At 38.9% G+C, this 17,055-nt stretch overlaps 2 protein-coding genes and 1 long non-coding RNA gene across 37 annotated transcripts in view; 2 read left to right on the top strand and 1 right to left on the bottom strand.

Moving 5' to 3' along the window:
* The window catches only part of USP45 (ubiquitin specific peptidase 45), a 67,160-nt gene extending 62,605 nt beyond the window's left edge, over window positions 1-4,555 (top strand). For 23 of the 28 annotated variants that reach the window (XR_014806418.1, XR_002343647.2, XR_014806428.1 and 20 more), the window contains one exon: window positions 42-4,555. Coding sequence is in view for 20 of the 28 variants with exons in the window: in XM_084961263.1 (XP_084817389.1) it covers window positions 42-172 (131 nt within the window). In the remaining 8 variants the exon portion in view is untranslated. The remainder of the gene's footprint in view (window positions 1-41) is intronic. The other 5 variants (XR_014806383.1, XR_014806377.1, XR_014806361.1 and 2 more) reach the window with 2 other exon arrangements.
* Window positions 4,556-5,457: 902 nt separating this feature from the next.
* LOC146406131 (uncharacterized) lies at window positions 5,458-11,076 on the bottom strand. Its single transcript, XR_014806346.1, has 2 exons — window positions 9,795-11,076; window positions 5,458-5,752 (listed from the first exon to the last, which is right to left on the bottom strand). It is a non-coding gene; the product is annotated as an uncharacterized LOC146406131 (long non-coding RNA).
* Window positions 10,700-17,055, top strand: part of PNISR (PNN interacting serine and arginine rich protein) — a 31,796-nt gene continuing 25,440 nt past the window's right edge. For 7 of the 8 annotated variants that reach the window (XM_085006641.1, XM_021080246.2, XM_085006141.1 and 4 more), the window contains exon 1: window positions 10,707-10,803. The gene's annotated coding sequence lies outside the window, so the exon portion shown is untranslated. 8 annotated transcript variants of the gene reach the window in all.

Here is a 17,055-nt window from a genome sequence, read left to right as displayed (position 1 = left end):
ACATATTTATTATAAAATTATACTTCTTTTTGTTTTGTTAGGTTTGAAAGAACCTGATAGTGAATCAGCAGGCCAGTGGGTCCATGTTAGTGACACTTATGTGCAGGTGGTTCCAGAATCAAGAGCACTAAGTGCACAAGCGTACCTTCTTTTTTATGAAAGAATATTCTAATTATCTGTTAATTATTAATGGCAATGATTATTTAGATCACTTTTATTTAAATGCTGCAATGATAACCATAATATGCAATGTGCCTTTCTTTGTAGTCTTTTTCTCTTCTGTATGTATAGCATATCCCTCAACTGCTCCTGAACATTCTTATCATCTGGGGTATCCTTTTTAAAAAAAAAAAATCAGATTTACTAAATGCTTTCAAAATTATATTCTTAAAATAAAGCTAAACATGTATTTTTAAAAATATATTTATCCTTGAAAAAACCCAGAATTTACAGTAGTAGAGGAAACCCTTTTATGATGTGGCTTATCACAAGCATTCAGAAATGATGCTGGCTAAATCAAATCGTTCCTTAAAACAGTCACATCCCACCTTTCTGTTCTCATGTGTATGTGTGTATACACACACACACACACACACACACACACACACACACACACACATAGACATATATGTATATATCCTATGTCATTGTTTACTTATTATTTTTAACCTTACCTTTTAGCCTTTTTAAATCATAGTTTTATTTTGGGCATATTCCACATTGTATGTGCTAGCTGTGTCTTTTCCAAATAAACATTAAAATAAGAATATAAATATTTAAGAAAAATTGTTCATTCATGAAGCACTCCACTTAAAATTATCTCAGGGCTATGTATATACTGCTTGATGGGAAATATTAGCTGTAACATGTACTTACACAATTGGCATAGTGACCTTGTTCTATTTTGTATGATTCAACCATATAAAAAGGTAGCTTTAGTAATATGGATTTACAAATAATATGTTATTTAGCTTATTGCTTTGGGGTTTTGAGAACTAGAAAAATATTGAAATATTTTTCAATATATTATTTGCAGTCTATTCATGGTGAAGTTGAGGATAATTTGCAAGTTATGTGCCAAGGTCAAAAATATATTTATAGATGCAACATGTGAAATTGATAAATTTTAATTGTTGATCCATATGGGACCATAAGATACCTTTAAAATGTAAATGACCAAATCATATTTACAAGTAATAGAGAATTATATTCTTATTATACTTAGCAGGAAAACATAATGCATTTTCTAGTTCTATAGGTCAGTAAATATTAATCATGGTTTTAAGGTTTTGGAATCACCTTTTGTCTTCAGCAAGCATCATAAGTTCAAGTGTGTTTAGTTTTTATTATTTTAATGGGCATAAGGTTGGCATTTTTTTATCTTCTTTTAAAATCATTAATAGCAAAAATATGGTAGTTTTCCCCCCAGAATACAAATTATTAAGCTGACAAAATTTGGCATGAAAATGTTATCATTACTTAGGCTTACCTGTTTAAAAAAGGACAATTTTGGTAAACCAGCTATAATGGAAAGAATAAAAATCATTTTAAAAAAAGATAAAAAAGGGGGAAAAAATGTAATTGTAATGTATACATGTAAGGATAACCTGACCCCCTTGCTGTACAGTGGGAAAATTAAAAAAATTATTAAAAAAAAAAAAAAAGATAAAAAAGGACAATTTTGGTCTTACCTTTTTGGGGGGTGTCTTTTTTTTTTTTAAGGCCGCACCAACAGCATATGGAGGTTCCCAGGCTAGGGGTTGAATCAGAGCTGTGGCCGCTGGCCTACGCCACAGCCATAGCAATGCAGGAACCAAGCGGCATCTGGCACCTACACCACAGCTCACGGCAATGCCAGATCCTTAACCCACAGAGCAAGGCCAGGGATCGAAGCCGCATCATCAGATACTAGTCAGATTCATTTCCACTGAGCCACGACGGGCACTCCCTAGTCATACATTTTTTTTTTTTTTTTTGGCTTTTTGCCATACATTTTTAAATCAAAACATAGCTGCATAGTTCAAGCACATCCAAATCATTAGTGCTGACGAATGATAGTACAGGCAGATGTTGGTTAAGTGCCTGGTCCTAGTTCATTCTCCTCTTGTTAAAGAAGGATAAGTATAGGGGCTGTAGATAATGTGTGGAAATATTGAACGAAGACTCTGACCCTCCTTGATATGTAAGTATCAAGGTTACCAGTGCTGCCTTTTGATATATGGATGAATAGAATTAGCAAGGTTGCCAGTGTTGCCTTTTGACATATGAATTATGATTGGTGTTAAAGATGGTAATATACAAAATTCAGAGGTTAAAATGTCATTGCACAAATTCTGTTTTTAAGGTATTGAAATTTCAATAGTAGTGTTTTTCTTGATTTTTAACAGAAATGATGGAGAAATAGAGCTTTATAAATTATTCTACAAACTCAGGTTGTGTCTTATAAAAGGCAAATAGTGTTTAAAGTTTATTTCATTGTTATCCATTAACATTAAAGCTTTCAGTACCAGAGCAGTGACATTTTTTGGAAAAATATTAGTTAAATCTCTTTATTTGAATCAGACATCCTGGTAATGACAGTTAGCATCACCTCCCCCAAATGTAAATATTAAGATGTCTCATTTTTCTCCTAGAAAAGACAGCAGAGGTATGCACTTTTCATTGGACAGTTACTTCTTATTGTGTTGATAGATGGATAGAGGAAAGAGAGAGAGAAGGAAAGAAAGAGTGAAGGGAAGAAAGAAAGGAAAGAAATAAGAGCATTCTTTTCTGTTGCTTTTTGGCTTATCCCTTACTCATTTATGTCAGAGATGTGAGGGGTAGGTGACGGCAAGGAGTGTGCCTTGTTCCTCCTTTCATTGATAAGATGCCAGGAAACAAACTCGTGCTGTATTTATCAAATAGGAGATCTTTTAAGCTTTATTGGAAATACCAGTTAAGACTGATTTTTTCATTAAATGAATGATGTACTGTAGCTCAGAACATTACCTCAGTACTCAAGTAATATAGTAATTTTTATGCTTAACTTCACATTTATTCATTAAGTATATATTTATTGAACATCTACTAAGGATCAGGCACTGTGCTGACACTATTTTAACATGTTTTAAAATGAAGAGGCCTGTACATGTTTTAGACATTCTTCTTCTTCTGATTGTTTTTTTTTTTTTTTTTTTTTTTTTTTTTAGGGCCACACCTGCAACATATGGAAGTTCCCAGGCTAGGGGTCGAATTGGAACTATAACTGCAGGCCTACACCACGGCCACAGCAATGCTGGATCCTTAACCCATTGAGTGGGGCCAGGGATAAAATCTGAGTCCTCATGGATACTTGTTGGGTTCATTTCTGCTGAGCCACAACAGGAACTCCTGGATATTATTCTAGAAGTAACAAGATACTTTAATTTTCATTTCCACAGTGTTAAATGAGTTAATTCTGAAATCTGATGTTTAGTTTAGTTTTTTTTTTATGGCCTACAGTTTGTGAATGCCTTGTTTTTCCGGGTCTGCTAGTGATGGAATAAATTTGATTTGATACCTAAGAATTTCCTAAAGATAGCTTTTATAATAGAGAAGGTATGTGAAGTTACACATGGGCCTACGTTTAAATTTTTGTCTTATTTTGAATATTTCCAAAGCACATTTGCAGGGGTATTAAATTGTGAAGCTCCTTTGAAAGTAGCTTCCAGATGACCTCAGGAAATAGTACAGATCAGTGAGAATGTTTACAGATCCTCAAAACAACTACTACAGTGTTTAGCAAAATAAATTTGAGAGGTAAAACAGAAGTTTCCCTTGCTTTATTTAGAGACTGGTATACAGTGTATATCTAAACTTGTTTTCCTCTATTTAAAATGATAGATTTTTGACTGTATGCCAGTTATGTGACTATTTTGACATAACCAAATACATGTTTATATTTAAGACTTAGTCAATGTTTTTAAAGCAATGTGAAAACCACCTTTTTCTGTAGACAGGGAGAGTGGTAGTTGGTGTCAGTTCTATGAGTCGTTGATATCAATTTTGTTATTTTAAATGTGTCAACAAAGCTATTTTATTATCATATATTTAATAGCTCTTAGTTTGCATGTGTGACTTTAGTCAGTGATTTTATACAACCGAATAAAATTTCCTGAAGAATAAGCTGTGAAATGTATCACCTTCATCTAATTTTTGAAGCATAAAGTTGTATTTTGCCTACTTTTATTAAATTCATACTCGTAATTTAATTTGTTTGCATGTTACCTGGTGAAATAAGCCTAAATCAGATAAGTGCAATAAAAGTGATTCTTTATATATTATCTACTGTGTTAAGAAAGACTATTTTTAGATATTTTAAGTGTTTTGGCTTATGTAGAAATCCATCAATTCAAATCTGTTTAAAAGATAGATGACTATATTTTAAATTTTGAGTAACATTGATTATATATCATTCCTACTATTTTATCTTTTTTTGCAGTGTTTCTGGAAAATAGCTATGTAACTTATTGAGCATTATTTTGATGTTACTGTATAAATATGTATAATAAATATTAAATTCTTATTTATGTTTCAAGATTGGTCCTAGAGTTTTTTCAATGCACATTATTATTTTGTGTACCAACACTGTACTTGCTTACCTTCATATTTTAGAAATTATTATTTCAGAATAAAATATCTCATGGGCCTCTTTTATTCACATTTTAGTATCTACTAAGGGTGAGTCATCATCCTTTTAGATGTCTCTCAAAATGTTTGAGTTATTCAGGCAGGATAATTCATTAGGAAATATTTTGACGACCTGTTTGTATTTAACTTTTTTTAGGATACGAAGCTCTTTAAGATTAGGATGAATGTTATAGACCACCTTTCATTTGTTTAATAAGTTAATAAGTATTTATTAAATATCTGCTGTGCGGTAGGCATTGAGGATGCAACATGGAATACAGGCGATAGAAATCTAAGAAGTGAGACGATAGACATTCTAAGAAGTGAAGAATAGGGAAGAGATATTTCAAATGGTAAATAATAATGGAGAAATATCAAGCAGCATTACCCACAAAGCCATATGGGAATTAAGGTCCAGGGGATGAAGGATGTTCTGGGGATAAAAGGTATATGATACTAGTATGACTAGTATCATACCAATCCTGATAGTCGCAAAGAGAAGCTGTCAGTGTCAGAGGAAGTGGAGGGTTTTAATTCTGGGATCCTCTCTTCACTCCTGCTAATGGCAATAAAGAGGCTGAGAAGAAATGTCAAGAAATTGTCAAGGAATAATCTTGACATATCTTCTCAGAAAAATATATGCTCCAAATTTTTGTAGGTAATTTCAGAGGTTCATGGACCCTCTGACGCCATTTTCATACATTCTTTTTAAGTTGCACTCAAACAGAAATACCTAAAATATTTGCATTCCCATATGTATTAGAATAGGCTGGGTTATGTTGCAGTAGCAGATAACTTCACATCCCAATGGCTTGCCACAACAAAAGTTTATTTCTTCCTCACCCAAAGTCCATTGTGAGTCTGGGTAATCTGCAAAGGCAGCTCTTTTCCAGGTGGTAACTCTGTAGTCCCAGCTGATTGTCTTCTGGCTCTATCATTTTAACACCAGGCCTCTCCACTGTGGCAGTAGGTAGAAAACACCAAAAGTCTTACACCAGCAATTAAGTTCTTCCTCTGGGATGTGTCACGCACAACACATTGGTCAGAAGTAGTCACATGACCATGCCTAATTGCAAGGAGGAGTGGGTAGGAAAGAGTAGGTCTCCTAGGGTTCAGAAGAAAAGAACAGGATATGAGGGTGCACTAGACGTCTCTCACAATCTACCCTCCGGCCACCAAATATTCAGCTCTTTCTACATGTGGAACATAGTGGCTCCCTTTTCGAGAGATACAGCCCCAGAGTACCATCCTGACAAAGGTTAATTTTCCAAGACCAAGCTTTTTAGAAATGCTCTGTCAGGTCTGGATGTTGCTCCCACTGGTCTGGAGACCCAGGAAACAGAAGGATATGTTCTGTTTTCCACAAACTTACTGTCAGTCATGAAACCAGTGGAGCTATAAGCACAGTAAACATTCTCAGTCAGGAGGGTGAAGAAGAGTGGAGATACTATCAGTCTGTTACCCTGGGCTTGGGGAATGTTCGTTGTTAGACCTTTCCCCTATTCTCTAACAGTCCCCTTCTCCATTGTTCTCTGTGACCCTAGACTTCATCCTGTGGGAGAATATTTTTTTGTTTTGTTTTTGTCTTTTTAGGGCCACACCAGCAGCATATGGAAGTTACTGGGTGAGGGGGGTGATCGGAGCTGCAGCTGCTGGCCTATGCCACAGCCACAGCCAAGCTAGGCCCAGCAATGTCTGGGACCTATACACTGCAACTCTTGGCAACACTGGATCCTTAACCCACTGAGTGAGGCCAGGGATCAAACCTGCACCCTCAGGGATACTACTTGGGTTAGTTTCCACTGGGCCACAACAAGAACTCCATAGTCTTTTTTAATTATCTTCCTTGGCTACATCTGAATGGCTGCTGAGGAATATGCCGTCCTTGGGAAGTTGCACACTTTTTTTTTTCAGTCTGTTTCCTAGATAATGAGGGGCTTAAGTTGGGTTTGTTTTTTGTTTGTTTGTTTGTTTGGTTGGTTGGGGGTAGTTGTTGTTGCTGTTTTTGTTGTTTTGTTGTTTCATTTTAGGGCTACACCTGCAGCATATGGAAGTAATACAGGATCCAGGCCACATCTGTAAATCTGTAAACTATACCACAGCCTGCAGCAACACTGAGCGAGGCCAGGGATTGAACTCATGTTCTCACAGACCCTATGCTGAATTCTTAGCCTGCTGAGCCACAATAGGAGCTCTGGGGTGTTTTTATTTTTTATTTTTAAATTATTTATTTATTTATTTTTACTTTTTAGGGCTGCACCTGTGGCATATGGAAGTTCCCAGGCTAGGGGTTGAATTGGAGCTACAGCCGCTGTCCTACGCCACAGCCACAGCAACTCAGGATCTGAGCCGTGTCCGTAACCTACACCACAGCTCATGGCAATGCCAGATCCTTAACCCACTGAATGAGGTCAGGATCGAACCAGCATCTTCCTGGATCCTATTCAGGTTCCTTAACCGCTGAGCCATGAAGGGAACTCCCTGGAGTGTTTTGTAAAGTATGGAATAAGCACAAGTTTTGTCAGCCAAAGCTTTATGGTTTCTTTTCCAGTACAAGCCATGAAAGCTTAATAGGCCTCTTTGTTTCTGGTCAGATTTATATGCCAATAACTATACCACCTTTTTGAGACAAGTGTTCTTGGCTATATTTCTTTGATTTCCTACCTTCATATCTCTGTCTTGATCTTATGACAAGTATCTTCTGTCCACAAGCTTTGACTGGGAGAGCCATCCTTCTAATTACCTTTTCATCCACAGGTATTTTTTTTTCCAAGTGAGGAAAAAAATTTGGATTACTTTAACTACATCCTTAATTAAGCCACTGAAAATTTCCAAAATAACTATGAAGTTTAGTTATGATTTCTGCTGCAAGGCTGAGTTTTAATTATCATTTGTCATTCAAAGGCTTTTGAGAAAACTTGAGAGTTTATTTTCTACTGCTTGGAGTTGAAAAATACAAACAAACCTGTGAGGCTCCATTATTCTATTTGCCCTAATTCCCTATTTCACCTTTTACAAATTAACCATTCCTTTCTGAACTCCACTCTTCTTATAATACCATCCAATGATGTATCCAATAGCATCCAACACACACTGTCTTATTTTTCAACTTCCTCCCCTCGTTTGAATTTCATTAGGTACATTTTCTGCCTCCCAGGTTATTGTGGGTGACAGTCTTTTTTTTCTTTTTTTTTCTTTTTTTTTAAACCACTGCATAATGTGAAGTGCCATGTTTCTGGTTTCCACAATTAGATTTCTATGTATCCCAACGAACCTCCAAGCTAGTGGCACATATTTTCAGTTCATTGAGCAGCACCGAACTCCCCCAGTATCTATACTTGTCAGGATAAGTTAGCTTTATGTTGTATTCGCATATGAGTCCAGAATCTCAACAACTCATTTTGTGGTCATTGCAAAGTCTTTTGCCAATTTGGGGCTCTTTCTGGCCACTATTTCCATGAAGCAACTCGGTGATCCAAGCTGGCAGAGAATATACTGACCCGTAGCTGCCCCTTTATCTGAGACCTATAGCCTTCTTGGTTGATGTGATAGTGCACCATGTCTTATTAGCTTAGGTCCAGAAATAACAGTCATCACTTATCCTACAGCCCACTGGCCAGAACTAATTAATTGATTACTTTCTAACTTTAAGGGAGCTTAAAGTATTTTGTGTGCTGTAAGTCAGTGGAAAATCAGATATTGGTGAACATTAATAGTGTCTACTACATCATACAAGTAAATTAAGTATAGAAACAGTGGTTTGAATCACAAAAGATGTTAAAAATATGCCAGTCAATGAACATAGTAGCTTTACCTTGCTTTCTCCAATGTGGTCTAAATAGTCATTACCTGTATAAAGTCCGGTTTGGTTCATTGTTAAATAACTGAGGTAATTATTATTTTATGTCCTCCTCATACATCATTATGCCAGATACTCTCACTACTTTCTAGAACATGTTTAAGTAATAGTACTATTTAAGAATTAAGGAGTTCCTGATGTGGTTCAGTGGATTAAGAGTCTGACTACATGGAGTTCCCGTCGTGGCGCAGTGGTTAACGAATCCGACTAGGAACCATGAGGTTGTGGGTTCGATCCCTGGCCTTGCTCAGTGGGTTAAGGATCCGGTGTTGCTGTGAGCTGTGGTGTAGGTTGCAGATGCGGCTCAGATCCCGCGTTGCTGTGGCTCTGGCGTAGGCTGGCAGCTAGCTACAGCTCCGATTGGACCCCTAGCCTGGGAACCTCCATATGTCGCGGCAGCGGCTCAAGAAATGGCAAAAAAAATAAAATAAAATAAAATTAAAAAAAAATAAAGAGTCTGACTACAGCAGCTTGGGTCTCTGTGGAGGTGCAAGTTCCATCCCCTACAGTGGGTTAAAAAATCTGGCCTTGCCACAACTGCGGCTGGGATTCAATCCCTGGCTTGGGAACTTCCATATGCCACAGGGTGGCCATAAGAAAAATAATAATAATAATAATAAAATAAAAGGACAGTCTAGGAATTCCCACTGTGGCTCACTGGGTTAAGAACCCGACATTGAGTCCAGGAGGATGTGGGTTTGATCCCTGGCCTCATTCAGTGGGTTAAGGATCCAGCGTTGCTGCAGGCTGCGGTACAGGTTGCAGATGTGGCTTGGATCCACGGCTCTGGAACTGATTCACAGCAGTGACAGACAATGCCCACATTCTTAACCATTAGGCCAGTAGGGAATTTCAATGAAGTTTTATTTTGAGGGCCACTTGGATCTTTTTCATTCTGGACTTTGTCCTAATACTGATCCAGGAGTATCTGGGTTTCAAGTGTTTATTCAGGAAGACAATTTCATGCAAATAGCATCTATCTAGATTTATCTTCTTTGTCCATCTAGCTTTCTTCTTTTTTTTTTTTTTTTTGGTTGCACCTGCGGCATGTGGAAGTTCCCAGTGACAGGGATAGAAACCAAGCCACAGTTGCAACCCTGGATCTTTAACCTGCACCCCAAGAGAACTTCCTACTCTTAATACTTAATTTCTACTGTAATTTGCTATTTCTTCTGCACAATTCCCAATGAAACAATTTAGATACTTAGTATACTCTGTTCAGTCACGCAAAAGTTTCATGTTACTCTCTAGAAAGGAACTTTCCAATATTTAGTTGAGAAATACATACTGTATCTTTGGAACATTTTTTGTTTTCCTTGTAGCTCGTGGCCTAGAAATCGATACTTTTGATACGTGACCTTTGTTCGTATTATAACACCATGGAATCAAAGTATTCTATTGGAAGAATTGCTTAAGTCCTTTCAGGAGGCCATCTTGTGGTTGACAGAAAAGAGCAGCAGGACGGAAACTGGACATCTCCGCCACTTTCCCCTAAAGGTCATGGGGAAAGAACGAAACTTCGGGACTAGCTGGGTGAGGTAGAGCTGAACAAGTGTCCCCAAAAGGGGGCGCGATGCTTTTGAGCTTAACAAAGAGCGACTGCCGCGGGGTCAGCTAAGTTCTCCGCTGGACCCGCAACTGCACTAACGTCCGGTGTCCCTGGACGCGAAGTCCTGGGAGGCGCTCCGTGAGACCAAAGCCGGGAGCACTCCGGGATTTGGGGCCAGATTCTGGTTCCCCTTGAAGTGCGGCTGAAGGCTCACGGGGCAACCTACAAGTTCATTTGATCCTGGGGTCCCTCCGTACTCTGAAAGTAGCGCTGGGAACTCAGTCCCCTTTCCGCAAGCGAACATACCTCTCCTTTAAGGAGGATCGCGTTGCTAAAATAAAAATTTTTGTTGTTAAAGAATTTTGAGCGCGCTCTCTACAGAACACTTAAAATCTTGGCTTTCAGCCCACTGTAAAGATTCAAATGGGTGGGGCATGTCGGTGGCTACATTAAAAAGTAACGTAGGGGAGTGTCCAGACACTTGTACGGCGTTGACTAGATAGTGGAGGTGGTTTTGCCCACAACAAAAATGGCGCCGAAACACGTTAACCGGATACGGTCACGTGCTCAAAGACCAGCCTGGGGGACAGTATGGCTTCAAATGGCAAACGGATGTTATTACTATTTACTTCCGGGTGAAACCAATCGGGCGCCATCTTGTCTTGTTCGTGAAGAAGTAGAAGCATCGAAAGGGTTGGAGAGGTATTACGCGAACGGTGGCAACAACAGTGTTCCGGAACCAGAGTGGGTAAGTCGTGGAGAACAGTTTCGCGTGGATATTTGCAGAGCCATTACAACCTTCTTTGTTTCTGTGGCGAAGGTAGCATAACTTAAACACGTAGGCTGCGTACGCTGCCTGGCGAGACCGCTGGAACCTCATCTCCCTTAAAGCGGTGGCATCCGCCTGACTTGGTGAATCACGGTGGTGCTCCTGGTGAAAAGGAAGTGTTCTCATGAAAAAGAATGGCCACGACTTCTCCCCCTTTAACTACGAGAGTTTCCTTTCAGATGAGAAGGGAGTGATTGTTGGGCTCCTGACCGGCCGTTAAGCACTGCGCGTGCGCATTGGGAACCCCCTTTGGGGAAGGGGTGCAGGGGGCGGAGGAGGCGAGTGCTGGGACCTGAACCTTCAGTGCTGTGAAGCTCCGACTACGCAGGCGCAGTCAGGGGCAACTAGATCCTTTTAACTACAGTTAGGTTCCTTAGTTGGTATTAGCCTTGTGTTTTTAAAGTGATAGACACTATGTATGTGTTAAGCTTAAGGAAAGAAAGAGGTACTATCCAGCATTTCAGTTTTAGTATCCTGTTGTGGGTATTATTGTCATTCAGACAACGTGGGTATTGGACAAACTGATTGTTGGTGGTTAATTCATAGAACAGTAAAATAAACTTGTAACTTCTGGTTTGAGTGCAGCAAGGCAAATGCAACAAAACCCAGAACATTAAAGATTCACCTGTGAAACTGTTTTGTACGGTGCTGTGGGGCTGTAGGTAAAGTAACAGTAAATCAGTTTTTTGGTGGGTTTTTTTTTTTTTTTTTTCTTTTTTTTTTTAGACCCGTACCGGAAGCACATGGAGGTTCCCAGGCTACAGCTGCCGGCCTACGCCAGAGCCACAGCTACATCAGATCCGCGAAGAGTCTGCAACCTACACCACACATCACTGTATTGGATCTGTAACCCACTGAGTGAGGCCAGGGGTCAAATGGCAACCTCATGATTCCTAGTCTGATTCCTTTCCGCTGCACCACGACAGGAACTCCGTAAATCAGTTTAAGATGCTCTTGAGACTCTGTTTAAAAATTATTAATTAATACTTTTTTAGAACAGTTTCTGTTTACAGAAAAATTGAGCAGATAGTACAGTGTTCCTATATAAACTCCCCGCTTGCTCTACACAGTTTCTCTCATTAACATACATTAGTATTGTACGTTTGTTGAAATAAATCGACTAATATTGGCACATTATTATCACTTAAAGTCCATAGTTTATTCACATTTCCTAAGTTTAAACCTAATGTCCTTTTCATGTGCCAAAATCCTATGTAGAATATCATATGATATTTAATTGTCATGTGTCCTTAGTCTTCTCTTGGCTGTGATGGTTTTTTTGGCTTTCCTTCTTTTCAATGACTGTTAGAGGCTGAAAAATTCATATAGCGAAGTCCTGACTTCAGTGCCTCAAAATATGATTGTATTTGGAGATAGAGTCTTTAAAGAAGGAAATGAGATATTAGGCTAGGCCTTAATGCCTTATAGTGGTGTCCTTGTTAAGAGAGCAGGACACAGAGGGAAGACCATGTATAGACATAGATAGGAGACAGCTGTGGGCAAGCCAAGGAGAGAGGCCCCAGAATTAAACCAACCCTCCTTACATTTTGATCTTGGATGTCTAGCCTCCAGAATTTTGTGGAAATAAATTGTTGTTTAGGCTACCCAGCTTGTGATACTTTGTTATGGCAGCCCTAGCACAGTAATACAGTGCCTTTGACAATTTTGAGAGGGTACTAGCTAGATACATTGTAGAATGGCCTGCTACTGGAATTTGTCTGATGTTTTTCTCATGATAAGATTGGTTTTAGGGGCTTAGGGAAGGAAGATCACACAAGTGCATTTTCATCATATTCTATCAAAGCTGCATACCATGAACATGACTTACGTTGATATTGGCCTTGATCATATGCTTGAGGTGGCATTTGTCACATTTCTCCACTTGTAAAGGTACTGTCCCCTACCCACTCCTTTCCATGCTGTACTCTTTGGAAAGGAAGTCCCTTTGCACAGTCCACACTTAAGGAGTAGAGAATTAAGCTCTGCCTCCTTTAGAGTGGAGTGTCTACATAATTTATTTGGAATTCTTCTGCTTGGAAGATTTGTCTCTTTCCTCTCATTTATCTTAGTCATTTATGTACTCATGTATATCAAGAACTCCTAGATATTTATGCCATAATTTGTGTTATAATCCAATACTATATTTTGTTGCCCAAATTGTTCCTGCTTTGGATGTTGGTAGCTCTTTCTGTTACCTGCTGTGCTCCTTTGAAATGTACCCATCTCCTCCTCTCACTGTTTGTTTTTTTTGTTTTTTTTTTTTTTTTTTTTGAGCGTCTTCTTACTTCCTGACACTACAAGATGCTGCAGGCTTATTTGTATATTTCTTGCCCCAGTGCTAAGAATCAGCTCTTACTCTAACATCCCTGATTCCTTTTATTGAAGAATGGTATTAGACCCAAGATAAGTGTTTTTGTTACTCTTGGGAGGTTGTTTCCTTTAGACTCTCTATGTTCTCTTCTTTTGTTTCTTCCAAATTTATTTTTCAAGTATCACTTTTTTGGGGAATCTATAACCAAAGTATTCAGTTCTGCAATATTTTTTGATTACTGCTCTTGAACTGCAAACTGCAAAATATTTCAGTGTAAATTAAAATGCATATCACACCAAGAAGCAAAAAAAGGTTGTTTATTTTAACCACATTTCAAATGATTACAAGATTAACTTTGTTATTGCTATTTCCACCTAATCAGAATTGATTCAAGTGAGTTCATTTTAACTTTGACATGTTACCTGTAGTATAAGACTGAAATGGCAGGGGAGAAGAGAATTGTTGCATTTTGTGGTTTCTAAACTTTATGTTTAAGGTGAGATTTCATTACATGCACCAGAGGATGAATATGTTTCTATATTTCTTTGATTTTGTAATTGATATCCAAGGGCTTTAAAACAAAACTACATTTCCATTCTCACTCATCTGTCACACAGTCTATGAGATGACTTTTACAAATATTAATGATTGTCATTATTTATTTATTTATTTTGTCTTTTTTTAGGGCTGCACCCATGGCATATGGAGGTTCCCAGGCTAGGAGTCAAATTGGAGCTGTAGCTGCCGGCCTATGCCACAGCCACAACAATGCCAGGTCTGAGCCACGTCTACAACCTACACCACAGCACACAGCAGTTGAGCTGGATTAGCTGCATCCGTGAGGATGCAGGTTCGATCCCTGACCTTGCTCAGTGGGTTAAGTCAAGCTGGATCCTTAAACCACTGGGCAAGTCCAGGGGTCAAACCTGCGTCCTCATGGATGCTAGTCAGATTCATTTCTGTTTAGCCACAATGGGAACTCCAGTGATTGTCATTTAAATAAGTAATTTTAAGAACCTCAAAGCAATTAATGTTCTAATATAGGCTCATCTAAGAAATAGATAATAATATAATTTCTGGTTGTATTAGTTTCCTAAGGTTACTGTATCAAAGTGCTACAAGCCTGGTGGCTTTAAAACAACAGAAATTTGTTCTTTCACAGTTCTCTAGGCTACAAGTATGACTGAAATAAAGGTTTTAGCAGGGTCTCCTCCCTTCCCCTCCCCTCCCTTCTCCCCTCCCTGCTCCCCTATCTAGGGGAAGATCCTTCCTTGCCTCTTTCTAGTTTCTGGTGGTTCCCAGCAATTGTTGGCTTTCCCTGGCTGTAGACACTTTAGTCTGCTTCTGCTGTCACATGGCATTCTTCCTATAAATGTCTGTGTTTCTTCTAAGGACACCAGTCATACTGGATTAGGACCCACTTTATTCCAGAATGACCTGATCTTAACTTGAATATGTCTGCCAAGACCCTATTTCCAAATAAGGTCACATTCACAGTTATGGGAGTGGGAGTAGGACTTCTGTGTATCTTGTAGTTCAATCCATAACACTGATCATATTCGTACACTAGATTTTTATAGCTATGTGTGATAACATGCATGCCCTGATGTAAACCATGGTTGTTGATCTCTGTGTTCTTCCCAAATCCTAATTGTTTCCAAGGAAATAGCAGTTTTCCCTATAAAGGGAGAAAGTCTTGCAGCCTGGCTCATTAATAATCACATTTCTCCAATTGAGAAATTAAGCTTAAAGATCTTTAAGACTAAAAGAAGAATAAGTTGGGATTTTTGATGTTATAAAGTTAGATTAGCAGCACTAGAATGTCATCTTCATTGTTGAATATTTAATATATTTGATAGTAAATTTCAGTGAGTAAAATGTTTTACCACTTAATGTGGGCAAAACACTTTGGAAGATTCAAATAACTATAAGATATTTCCTCTGCCCTCAAGAAGATACTTTTTTTTCTTCCTTTTTTTGGCTGCCCTGCAGCATATGGAGTTCCCAGTTCAGTGGTCAGATCCAAGTTAAGCTACAGCTGTGGCAATGCCAGATCCGTAACCTACTGTGCTGGGCCAGGGGTTGAACCTGTGTCCCAGTGCTCCCAAGATGCCACCGATCCCAGTGTACCACAGTGGGAACTCCGAGAGGATTCTTGTTTGAGCCAAGACAGAATATATGAAAATTTTCATGATCCGCTTCTTTTGATTCTTTGTATCTTTAAAATTTTTTTTCTTTTTTTTTAAATAAAGCTTTTAAGGTCTATTAAAGAGAGACACTTATAAGATACAAAATACTATATATAAAATAGATAAACAACAAGGTCCTACTGTATAGCACAAGATTTTTTCCCTTTTATGGTCGCATCTGGGCATATGGAAGTTCCTGTGCTAGGGATTGAATCAAAGCTGCGGCTGCAAGCTTGTGCCACAGCTACCACAATACCAGATCTAAGTCACATCTTTGACCTGTGCTGCACCTTGCAGCAATGCGGATCCCTAACCCACTGAGTGAGGCCAGGGATTGTACCCACACCTTCATGGAGGCTGTAGCAGATTAAGAATCTGACTGTAGCAGTTTGGGTTGCTGTGGAGGCACAGATTCGATCCCCGGCCTGGGAACCTCCAGGTGGCATGAGTGTGGCCATAACATTTTTAAAAAATATGATAGATGTATTGATTTATTTTTTTATTTATTTTTTTTTTTTTGTCTTTTGTCTTTTTTGTTGTTGTTGTTGTTGTTGTTGTTGTTGCTATTTCTTGGGCCACTCCCGAGGCATATGGAGATTCCCAGGCTAGGGGTTGAATCGGAGCTGTAGCCACCGGCCTACGCCAGAGCCACAGCAACGCGGGATCCGAGCCGCGTCTGCGACCTACACCACAGCTCACGGCAACGCCGGATCGTTAACCCACTGAGCAAGGGCAGGGACCAAACCCGCAACCTCATGGTTCCTAGTCGGATTCGTTAACCACTGCGCCATGACGGGAACTCCTGTATTGATTTATTTATTTTTACTTTCTTATGCTTCTGCCTATACCTGCAGCATGCAGAAGTTCCTGAGCCAGGGATTGAACCCAAGCCACGGTAGTGACAACGCCAGATCCTTAACCCACTAGGCCACCAGGGAACTCCTATACCAGGCTAATTTATTTTATTTTTTCTTGTCTTTTTATGGGCCACACCCATGGCCTTTGGAAGTTCCCAGGCTAGGGGTTGAATCAGAGATGTAGCTGCCAGCCCATGCTGTAGCCACAGCAACACCAGATCCAAGCTGCTTCTGTGACCTCTACTACAGCTCATGGCAATGCCAGATCCTTAACCCAGTGAGTGAGGCCAGGGATCCAGCCCGAGTTCTCATGGATCCTAGTTGGGTTTGTTATCACCGAGTCACAATGGGAACTCCCAGGTTTATTTTTTAAGATACACATTCATAATTAAATAATTCAAATACAGAAAGATATCAAAAAATGTAAAATTCACTGATCTGTTTTTCCTCTCTACAGCTTACCAGTTTTAAGCATTTTTTTTTGTAATTTAAGGATTTTCTATATTAAATTGCATTCTTATTAAAAAGAAAGAACTGTATCATTCATTCTGTATTACATTTTCACTTAATGCAATTTTTACATCAATACATCAGCGTATAAAATCTACCTTATTCATCTTATTTTATTTTATTTTTTATCTTTTCTACCTTATTCATTTTATTTCTTATTTATTTATTTCAGCTTTTTAGGGCTGTACTCACAGCATATGGAGGTTCCCAGTCTAGGGGTTGTATTGGAGCTACAGCTGCCAGCCTACACCATAGCAACAGCAATGCCAGATCCATGCTGTGTCTGTGACCTACACCACAGCTC

Source organism: Sus scrofa, chromosome 1, assembly GCF_054392235.1.
Source record: "Sus scrofa isolate SSC_HxYL_T2T_F1_AM1 chromosome 1, Sscrofa_HxYL_maternal_Yorkshire_Landrace_v2.0, whole genome shotgun sequence".
In the NCBI taxonomy this organism is placed as follows: Eukaryota; Metazoa; Chordata; class Mammalia; order Artiodactyla; family Suidae; genus Sus; species Sus scrofa.
The sequence above is the reverse complement of the archived record's forward strand: the minus strand, read 5'-3'. Positions and strand labels throughout refer to the sequence as shown.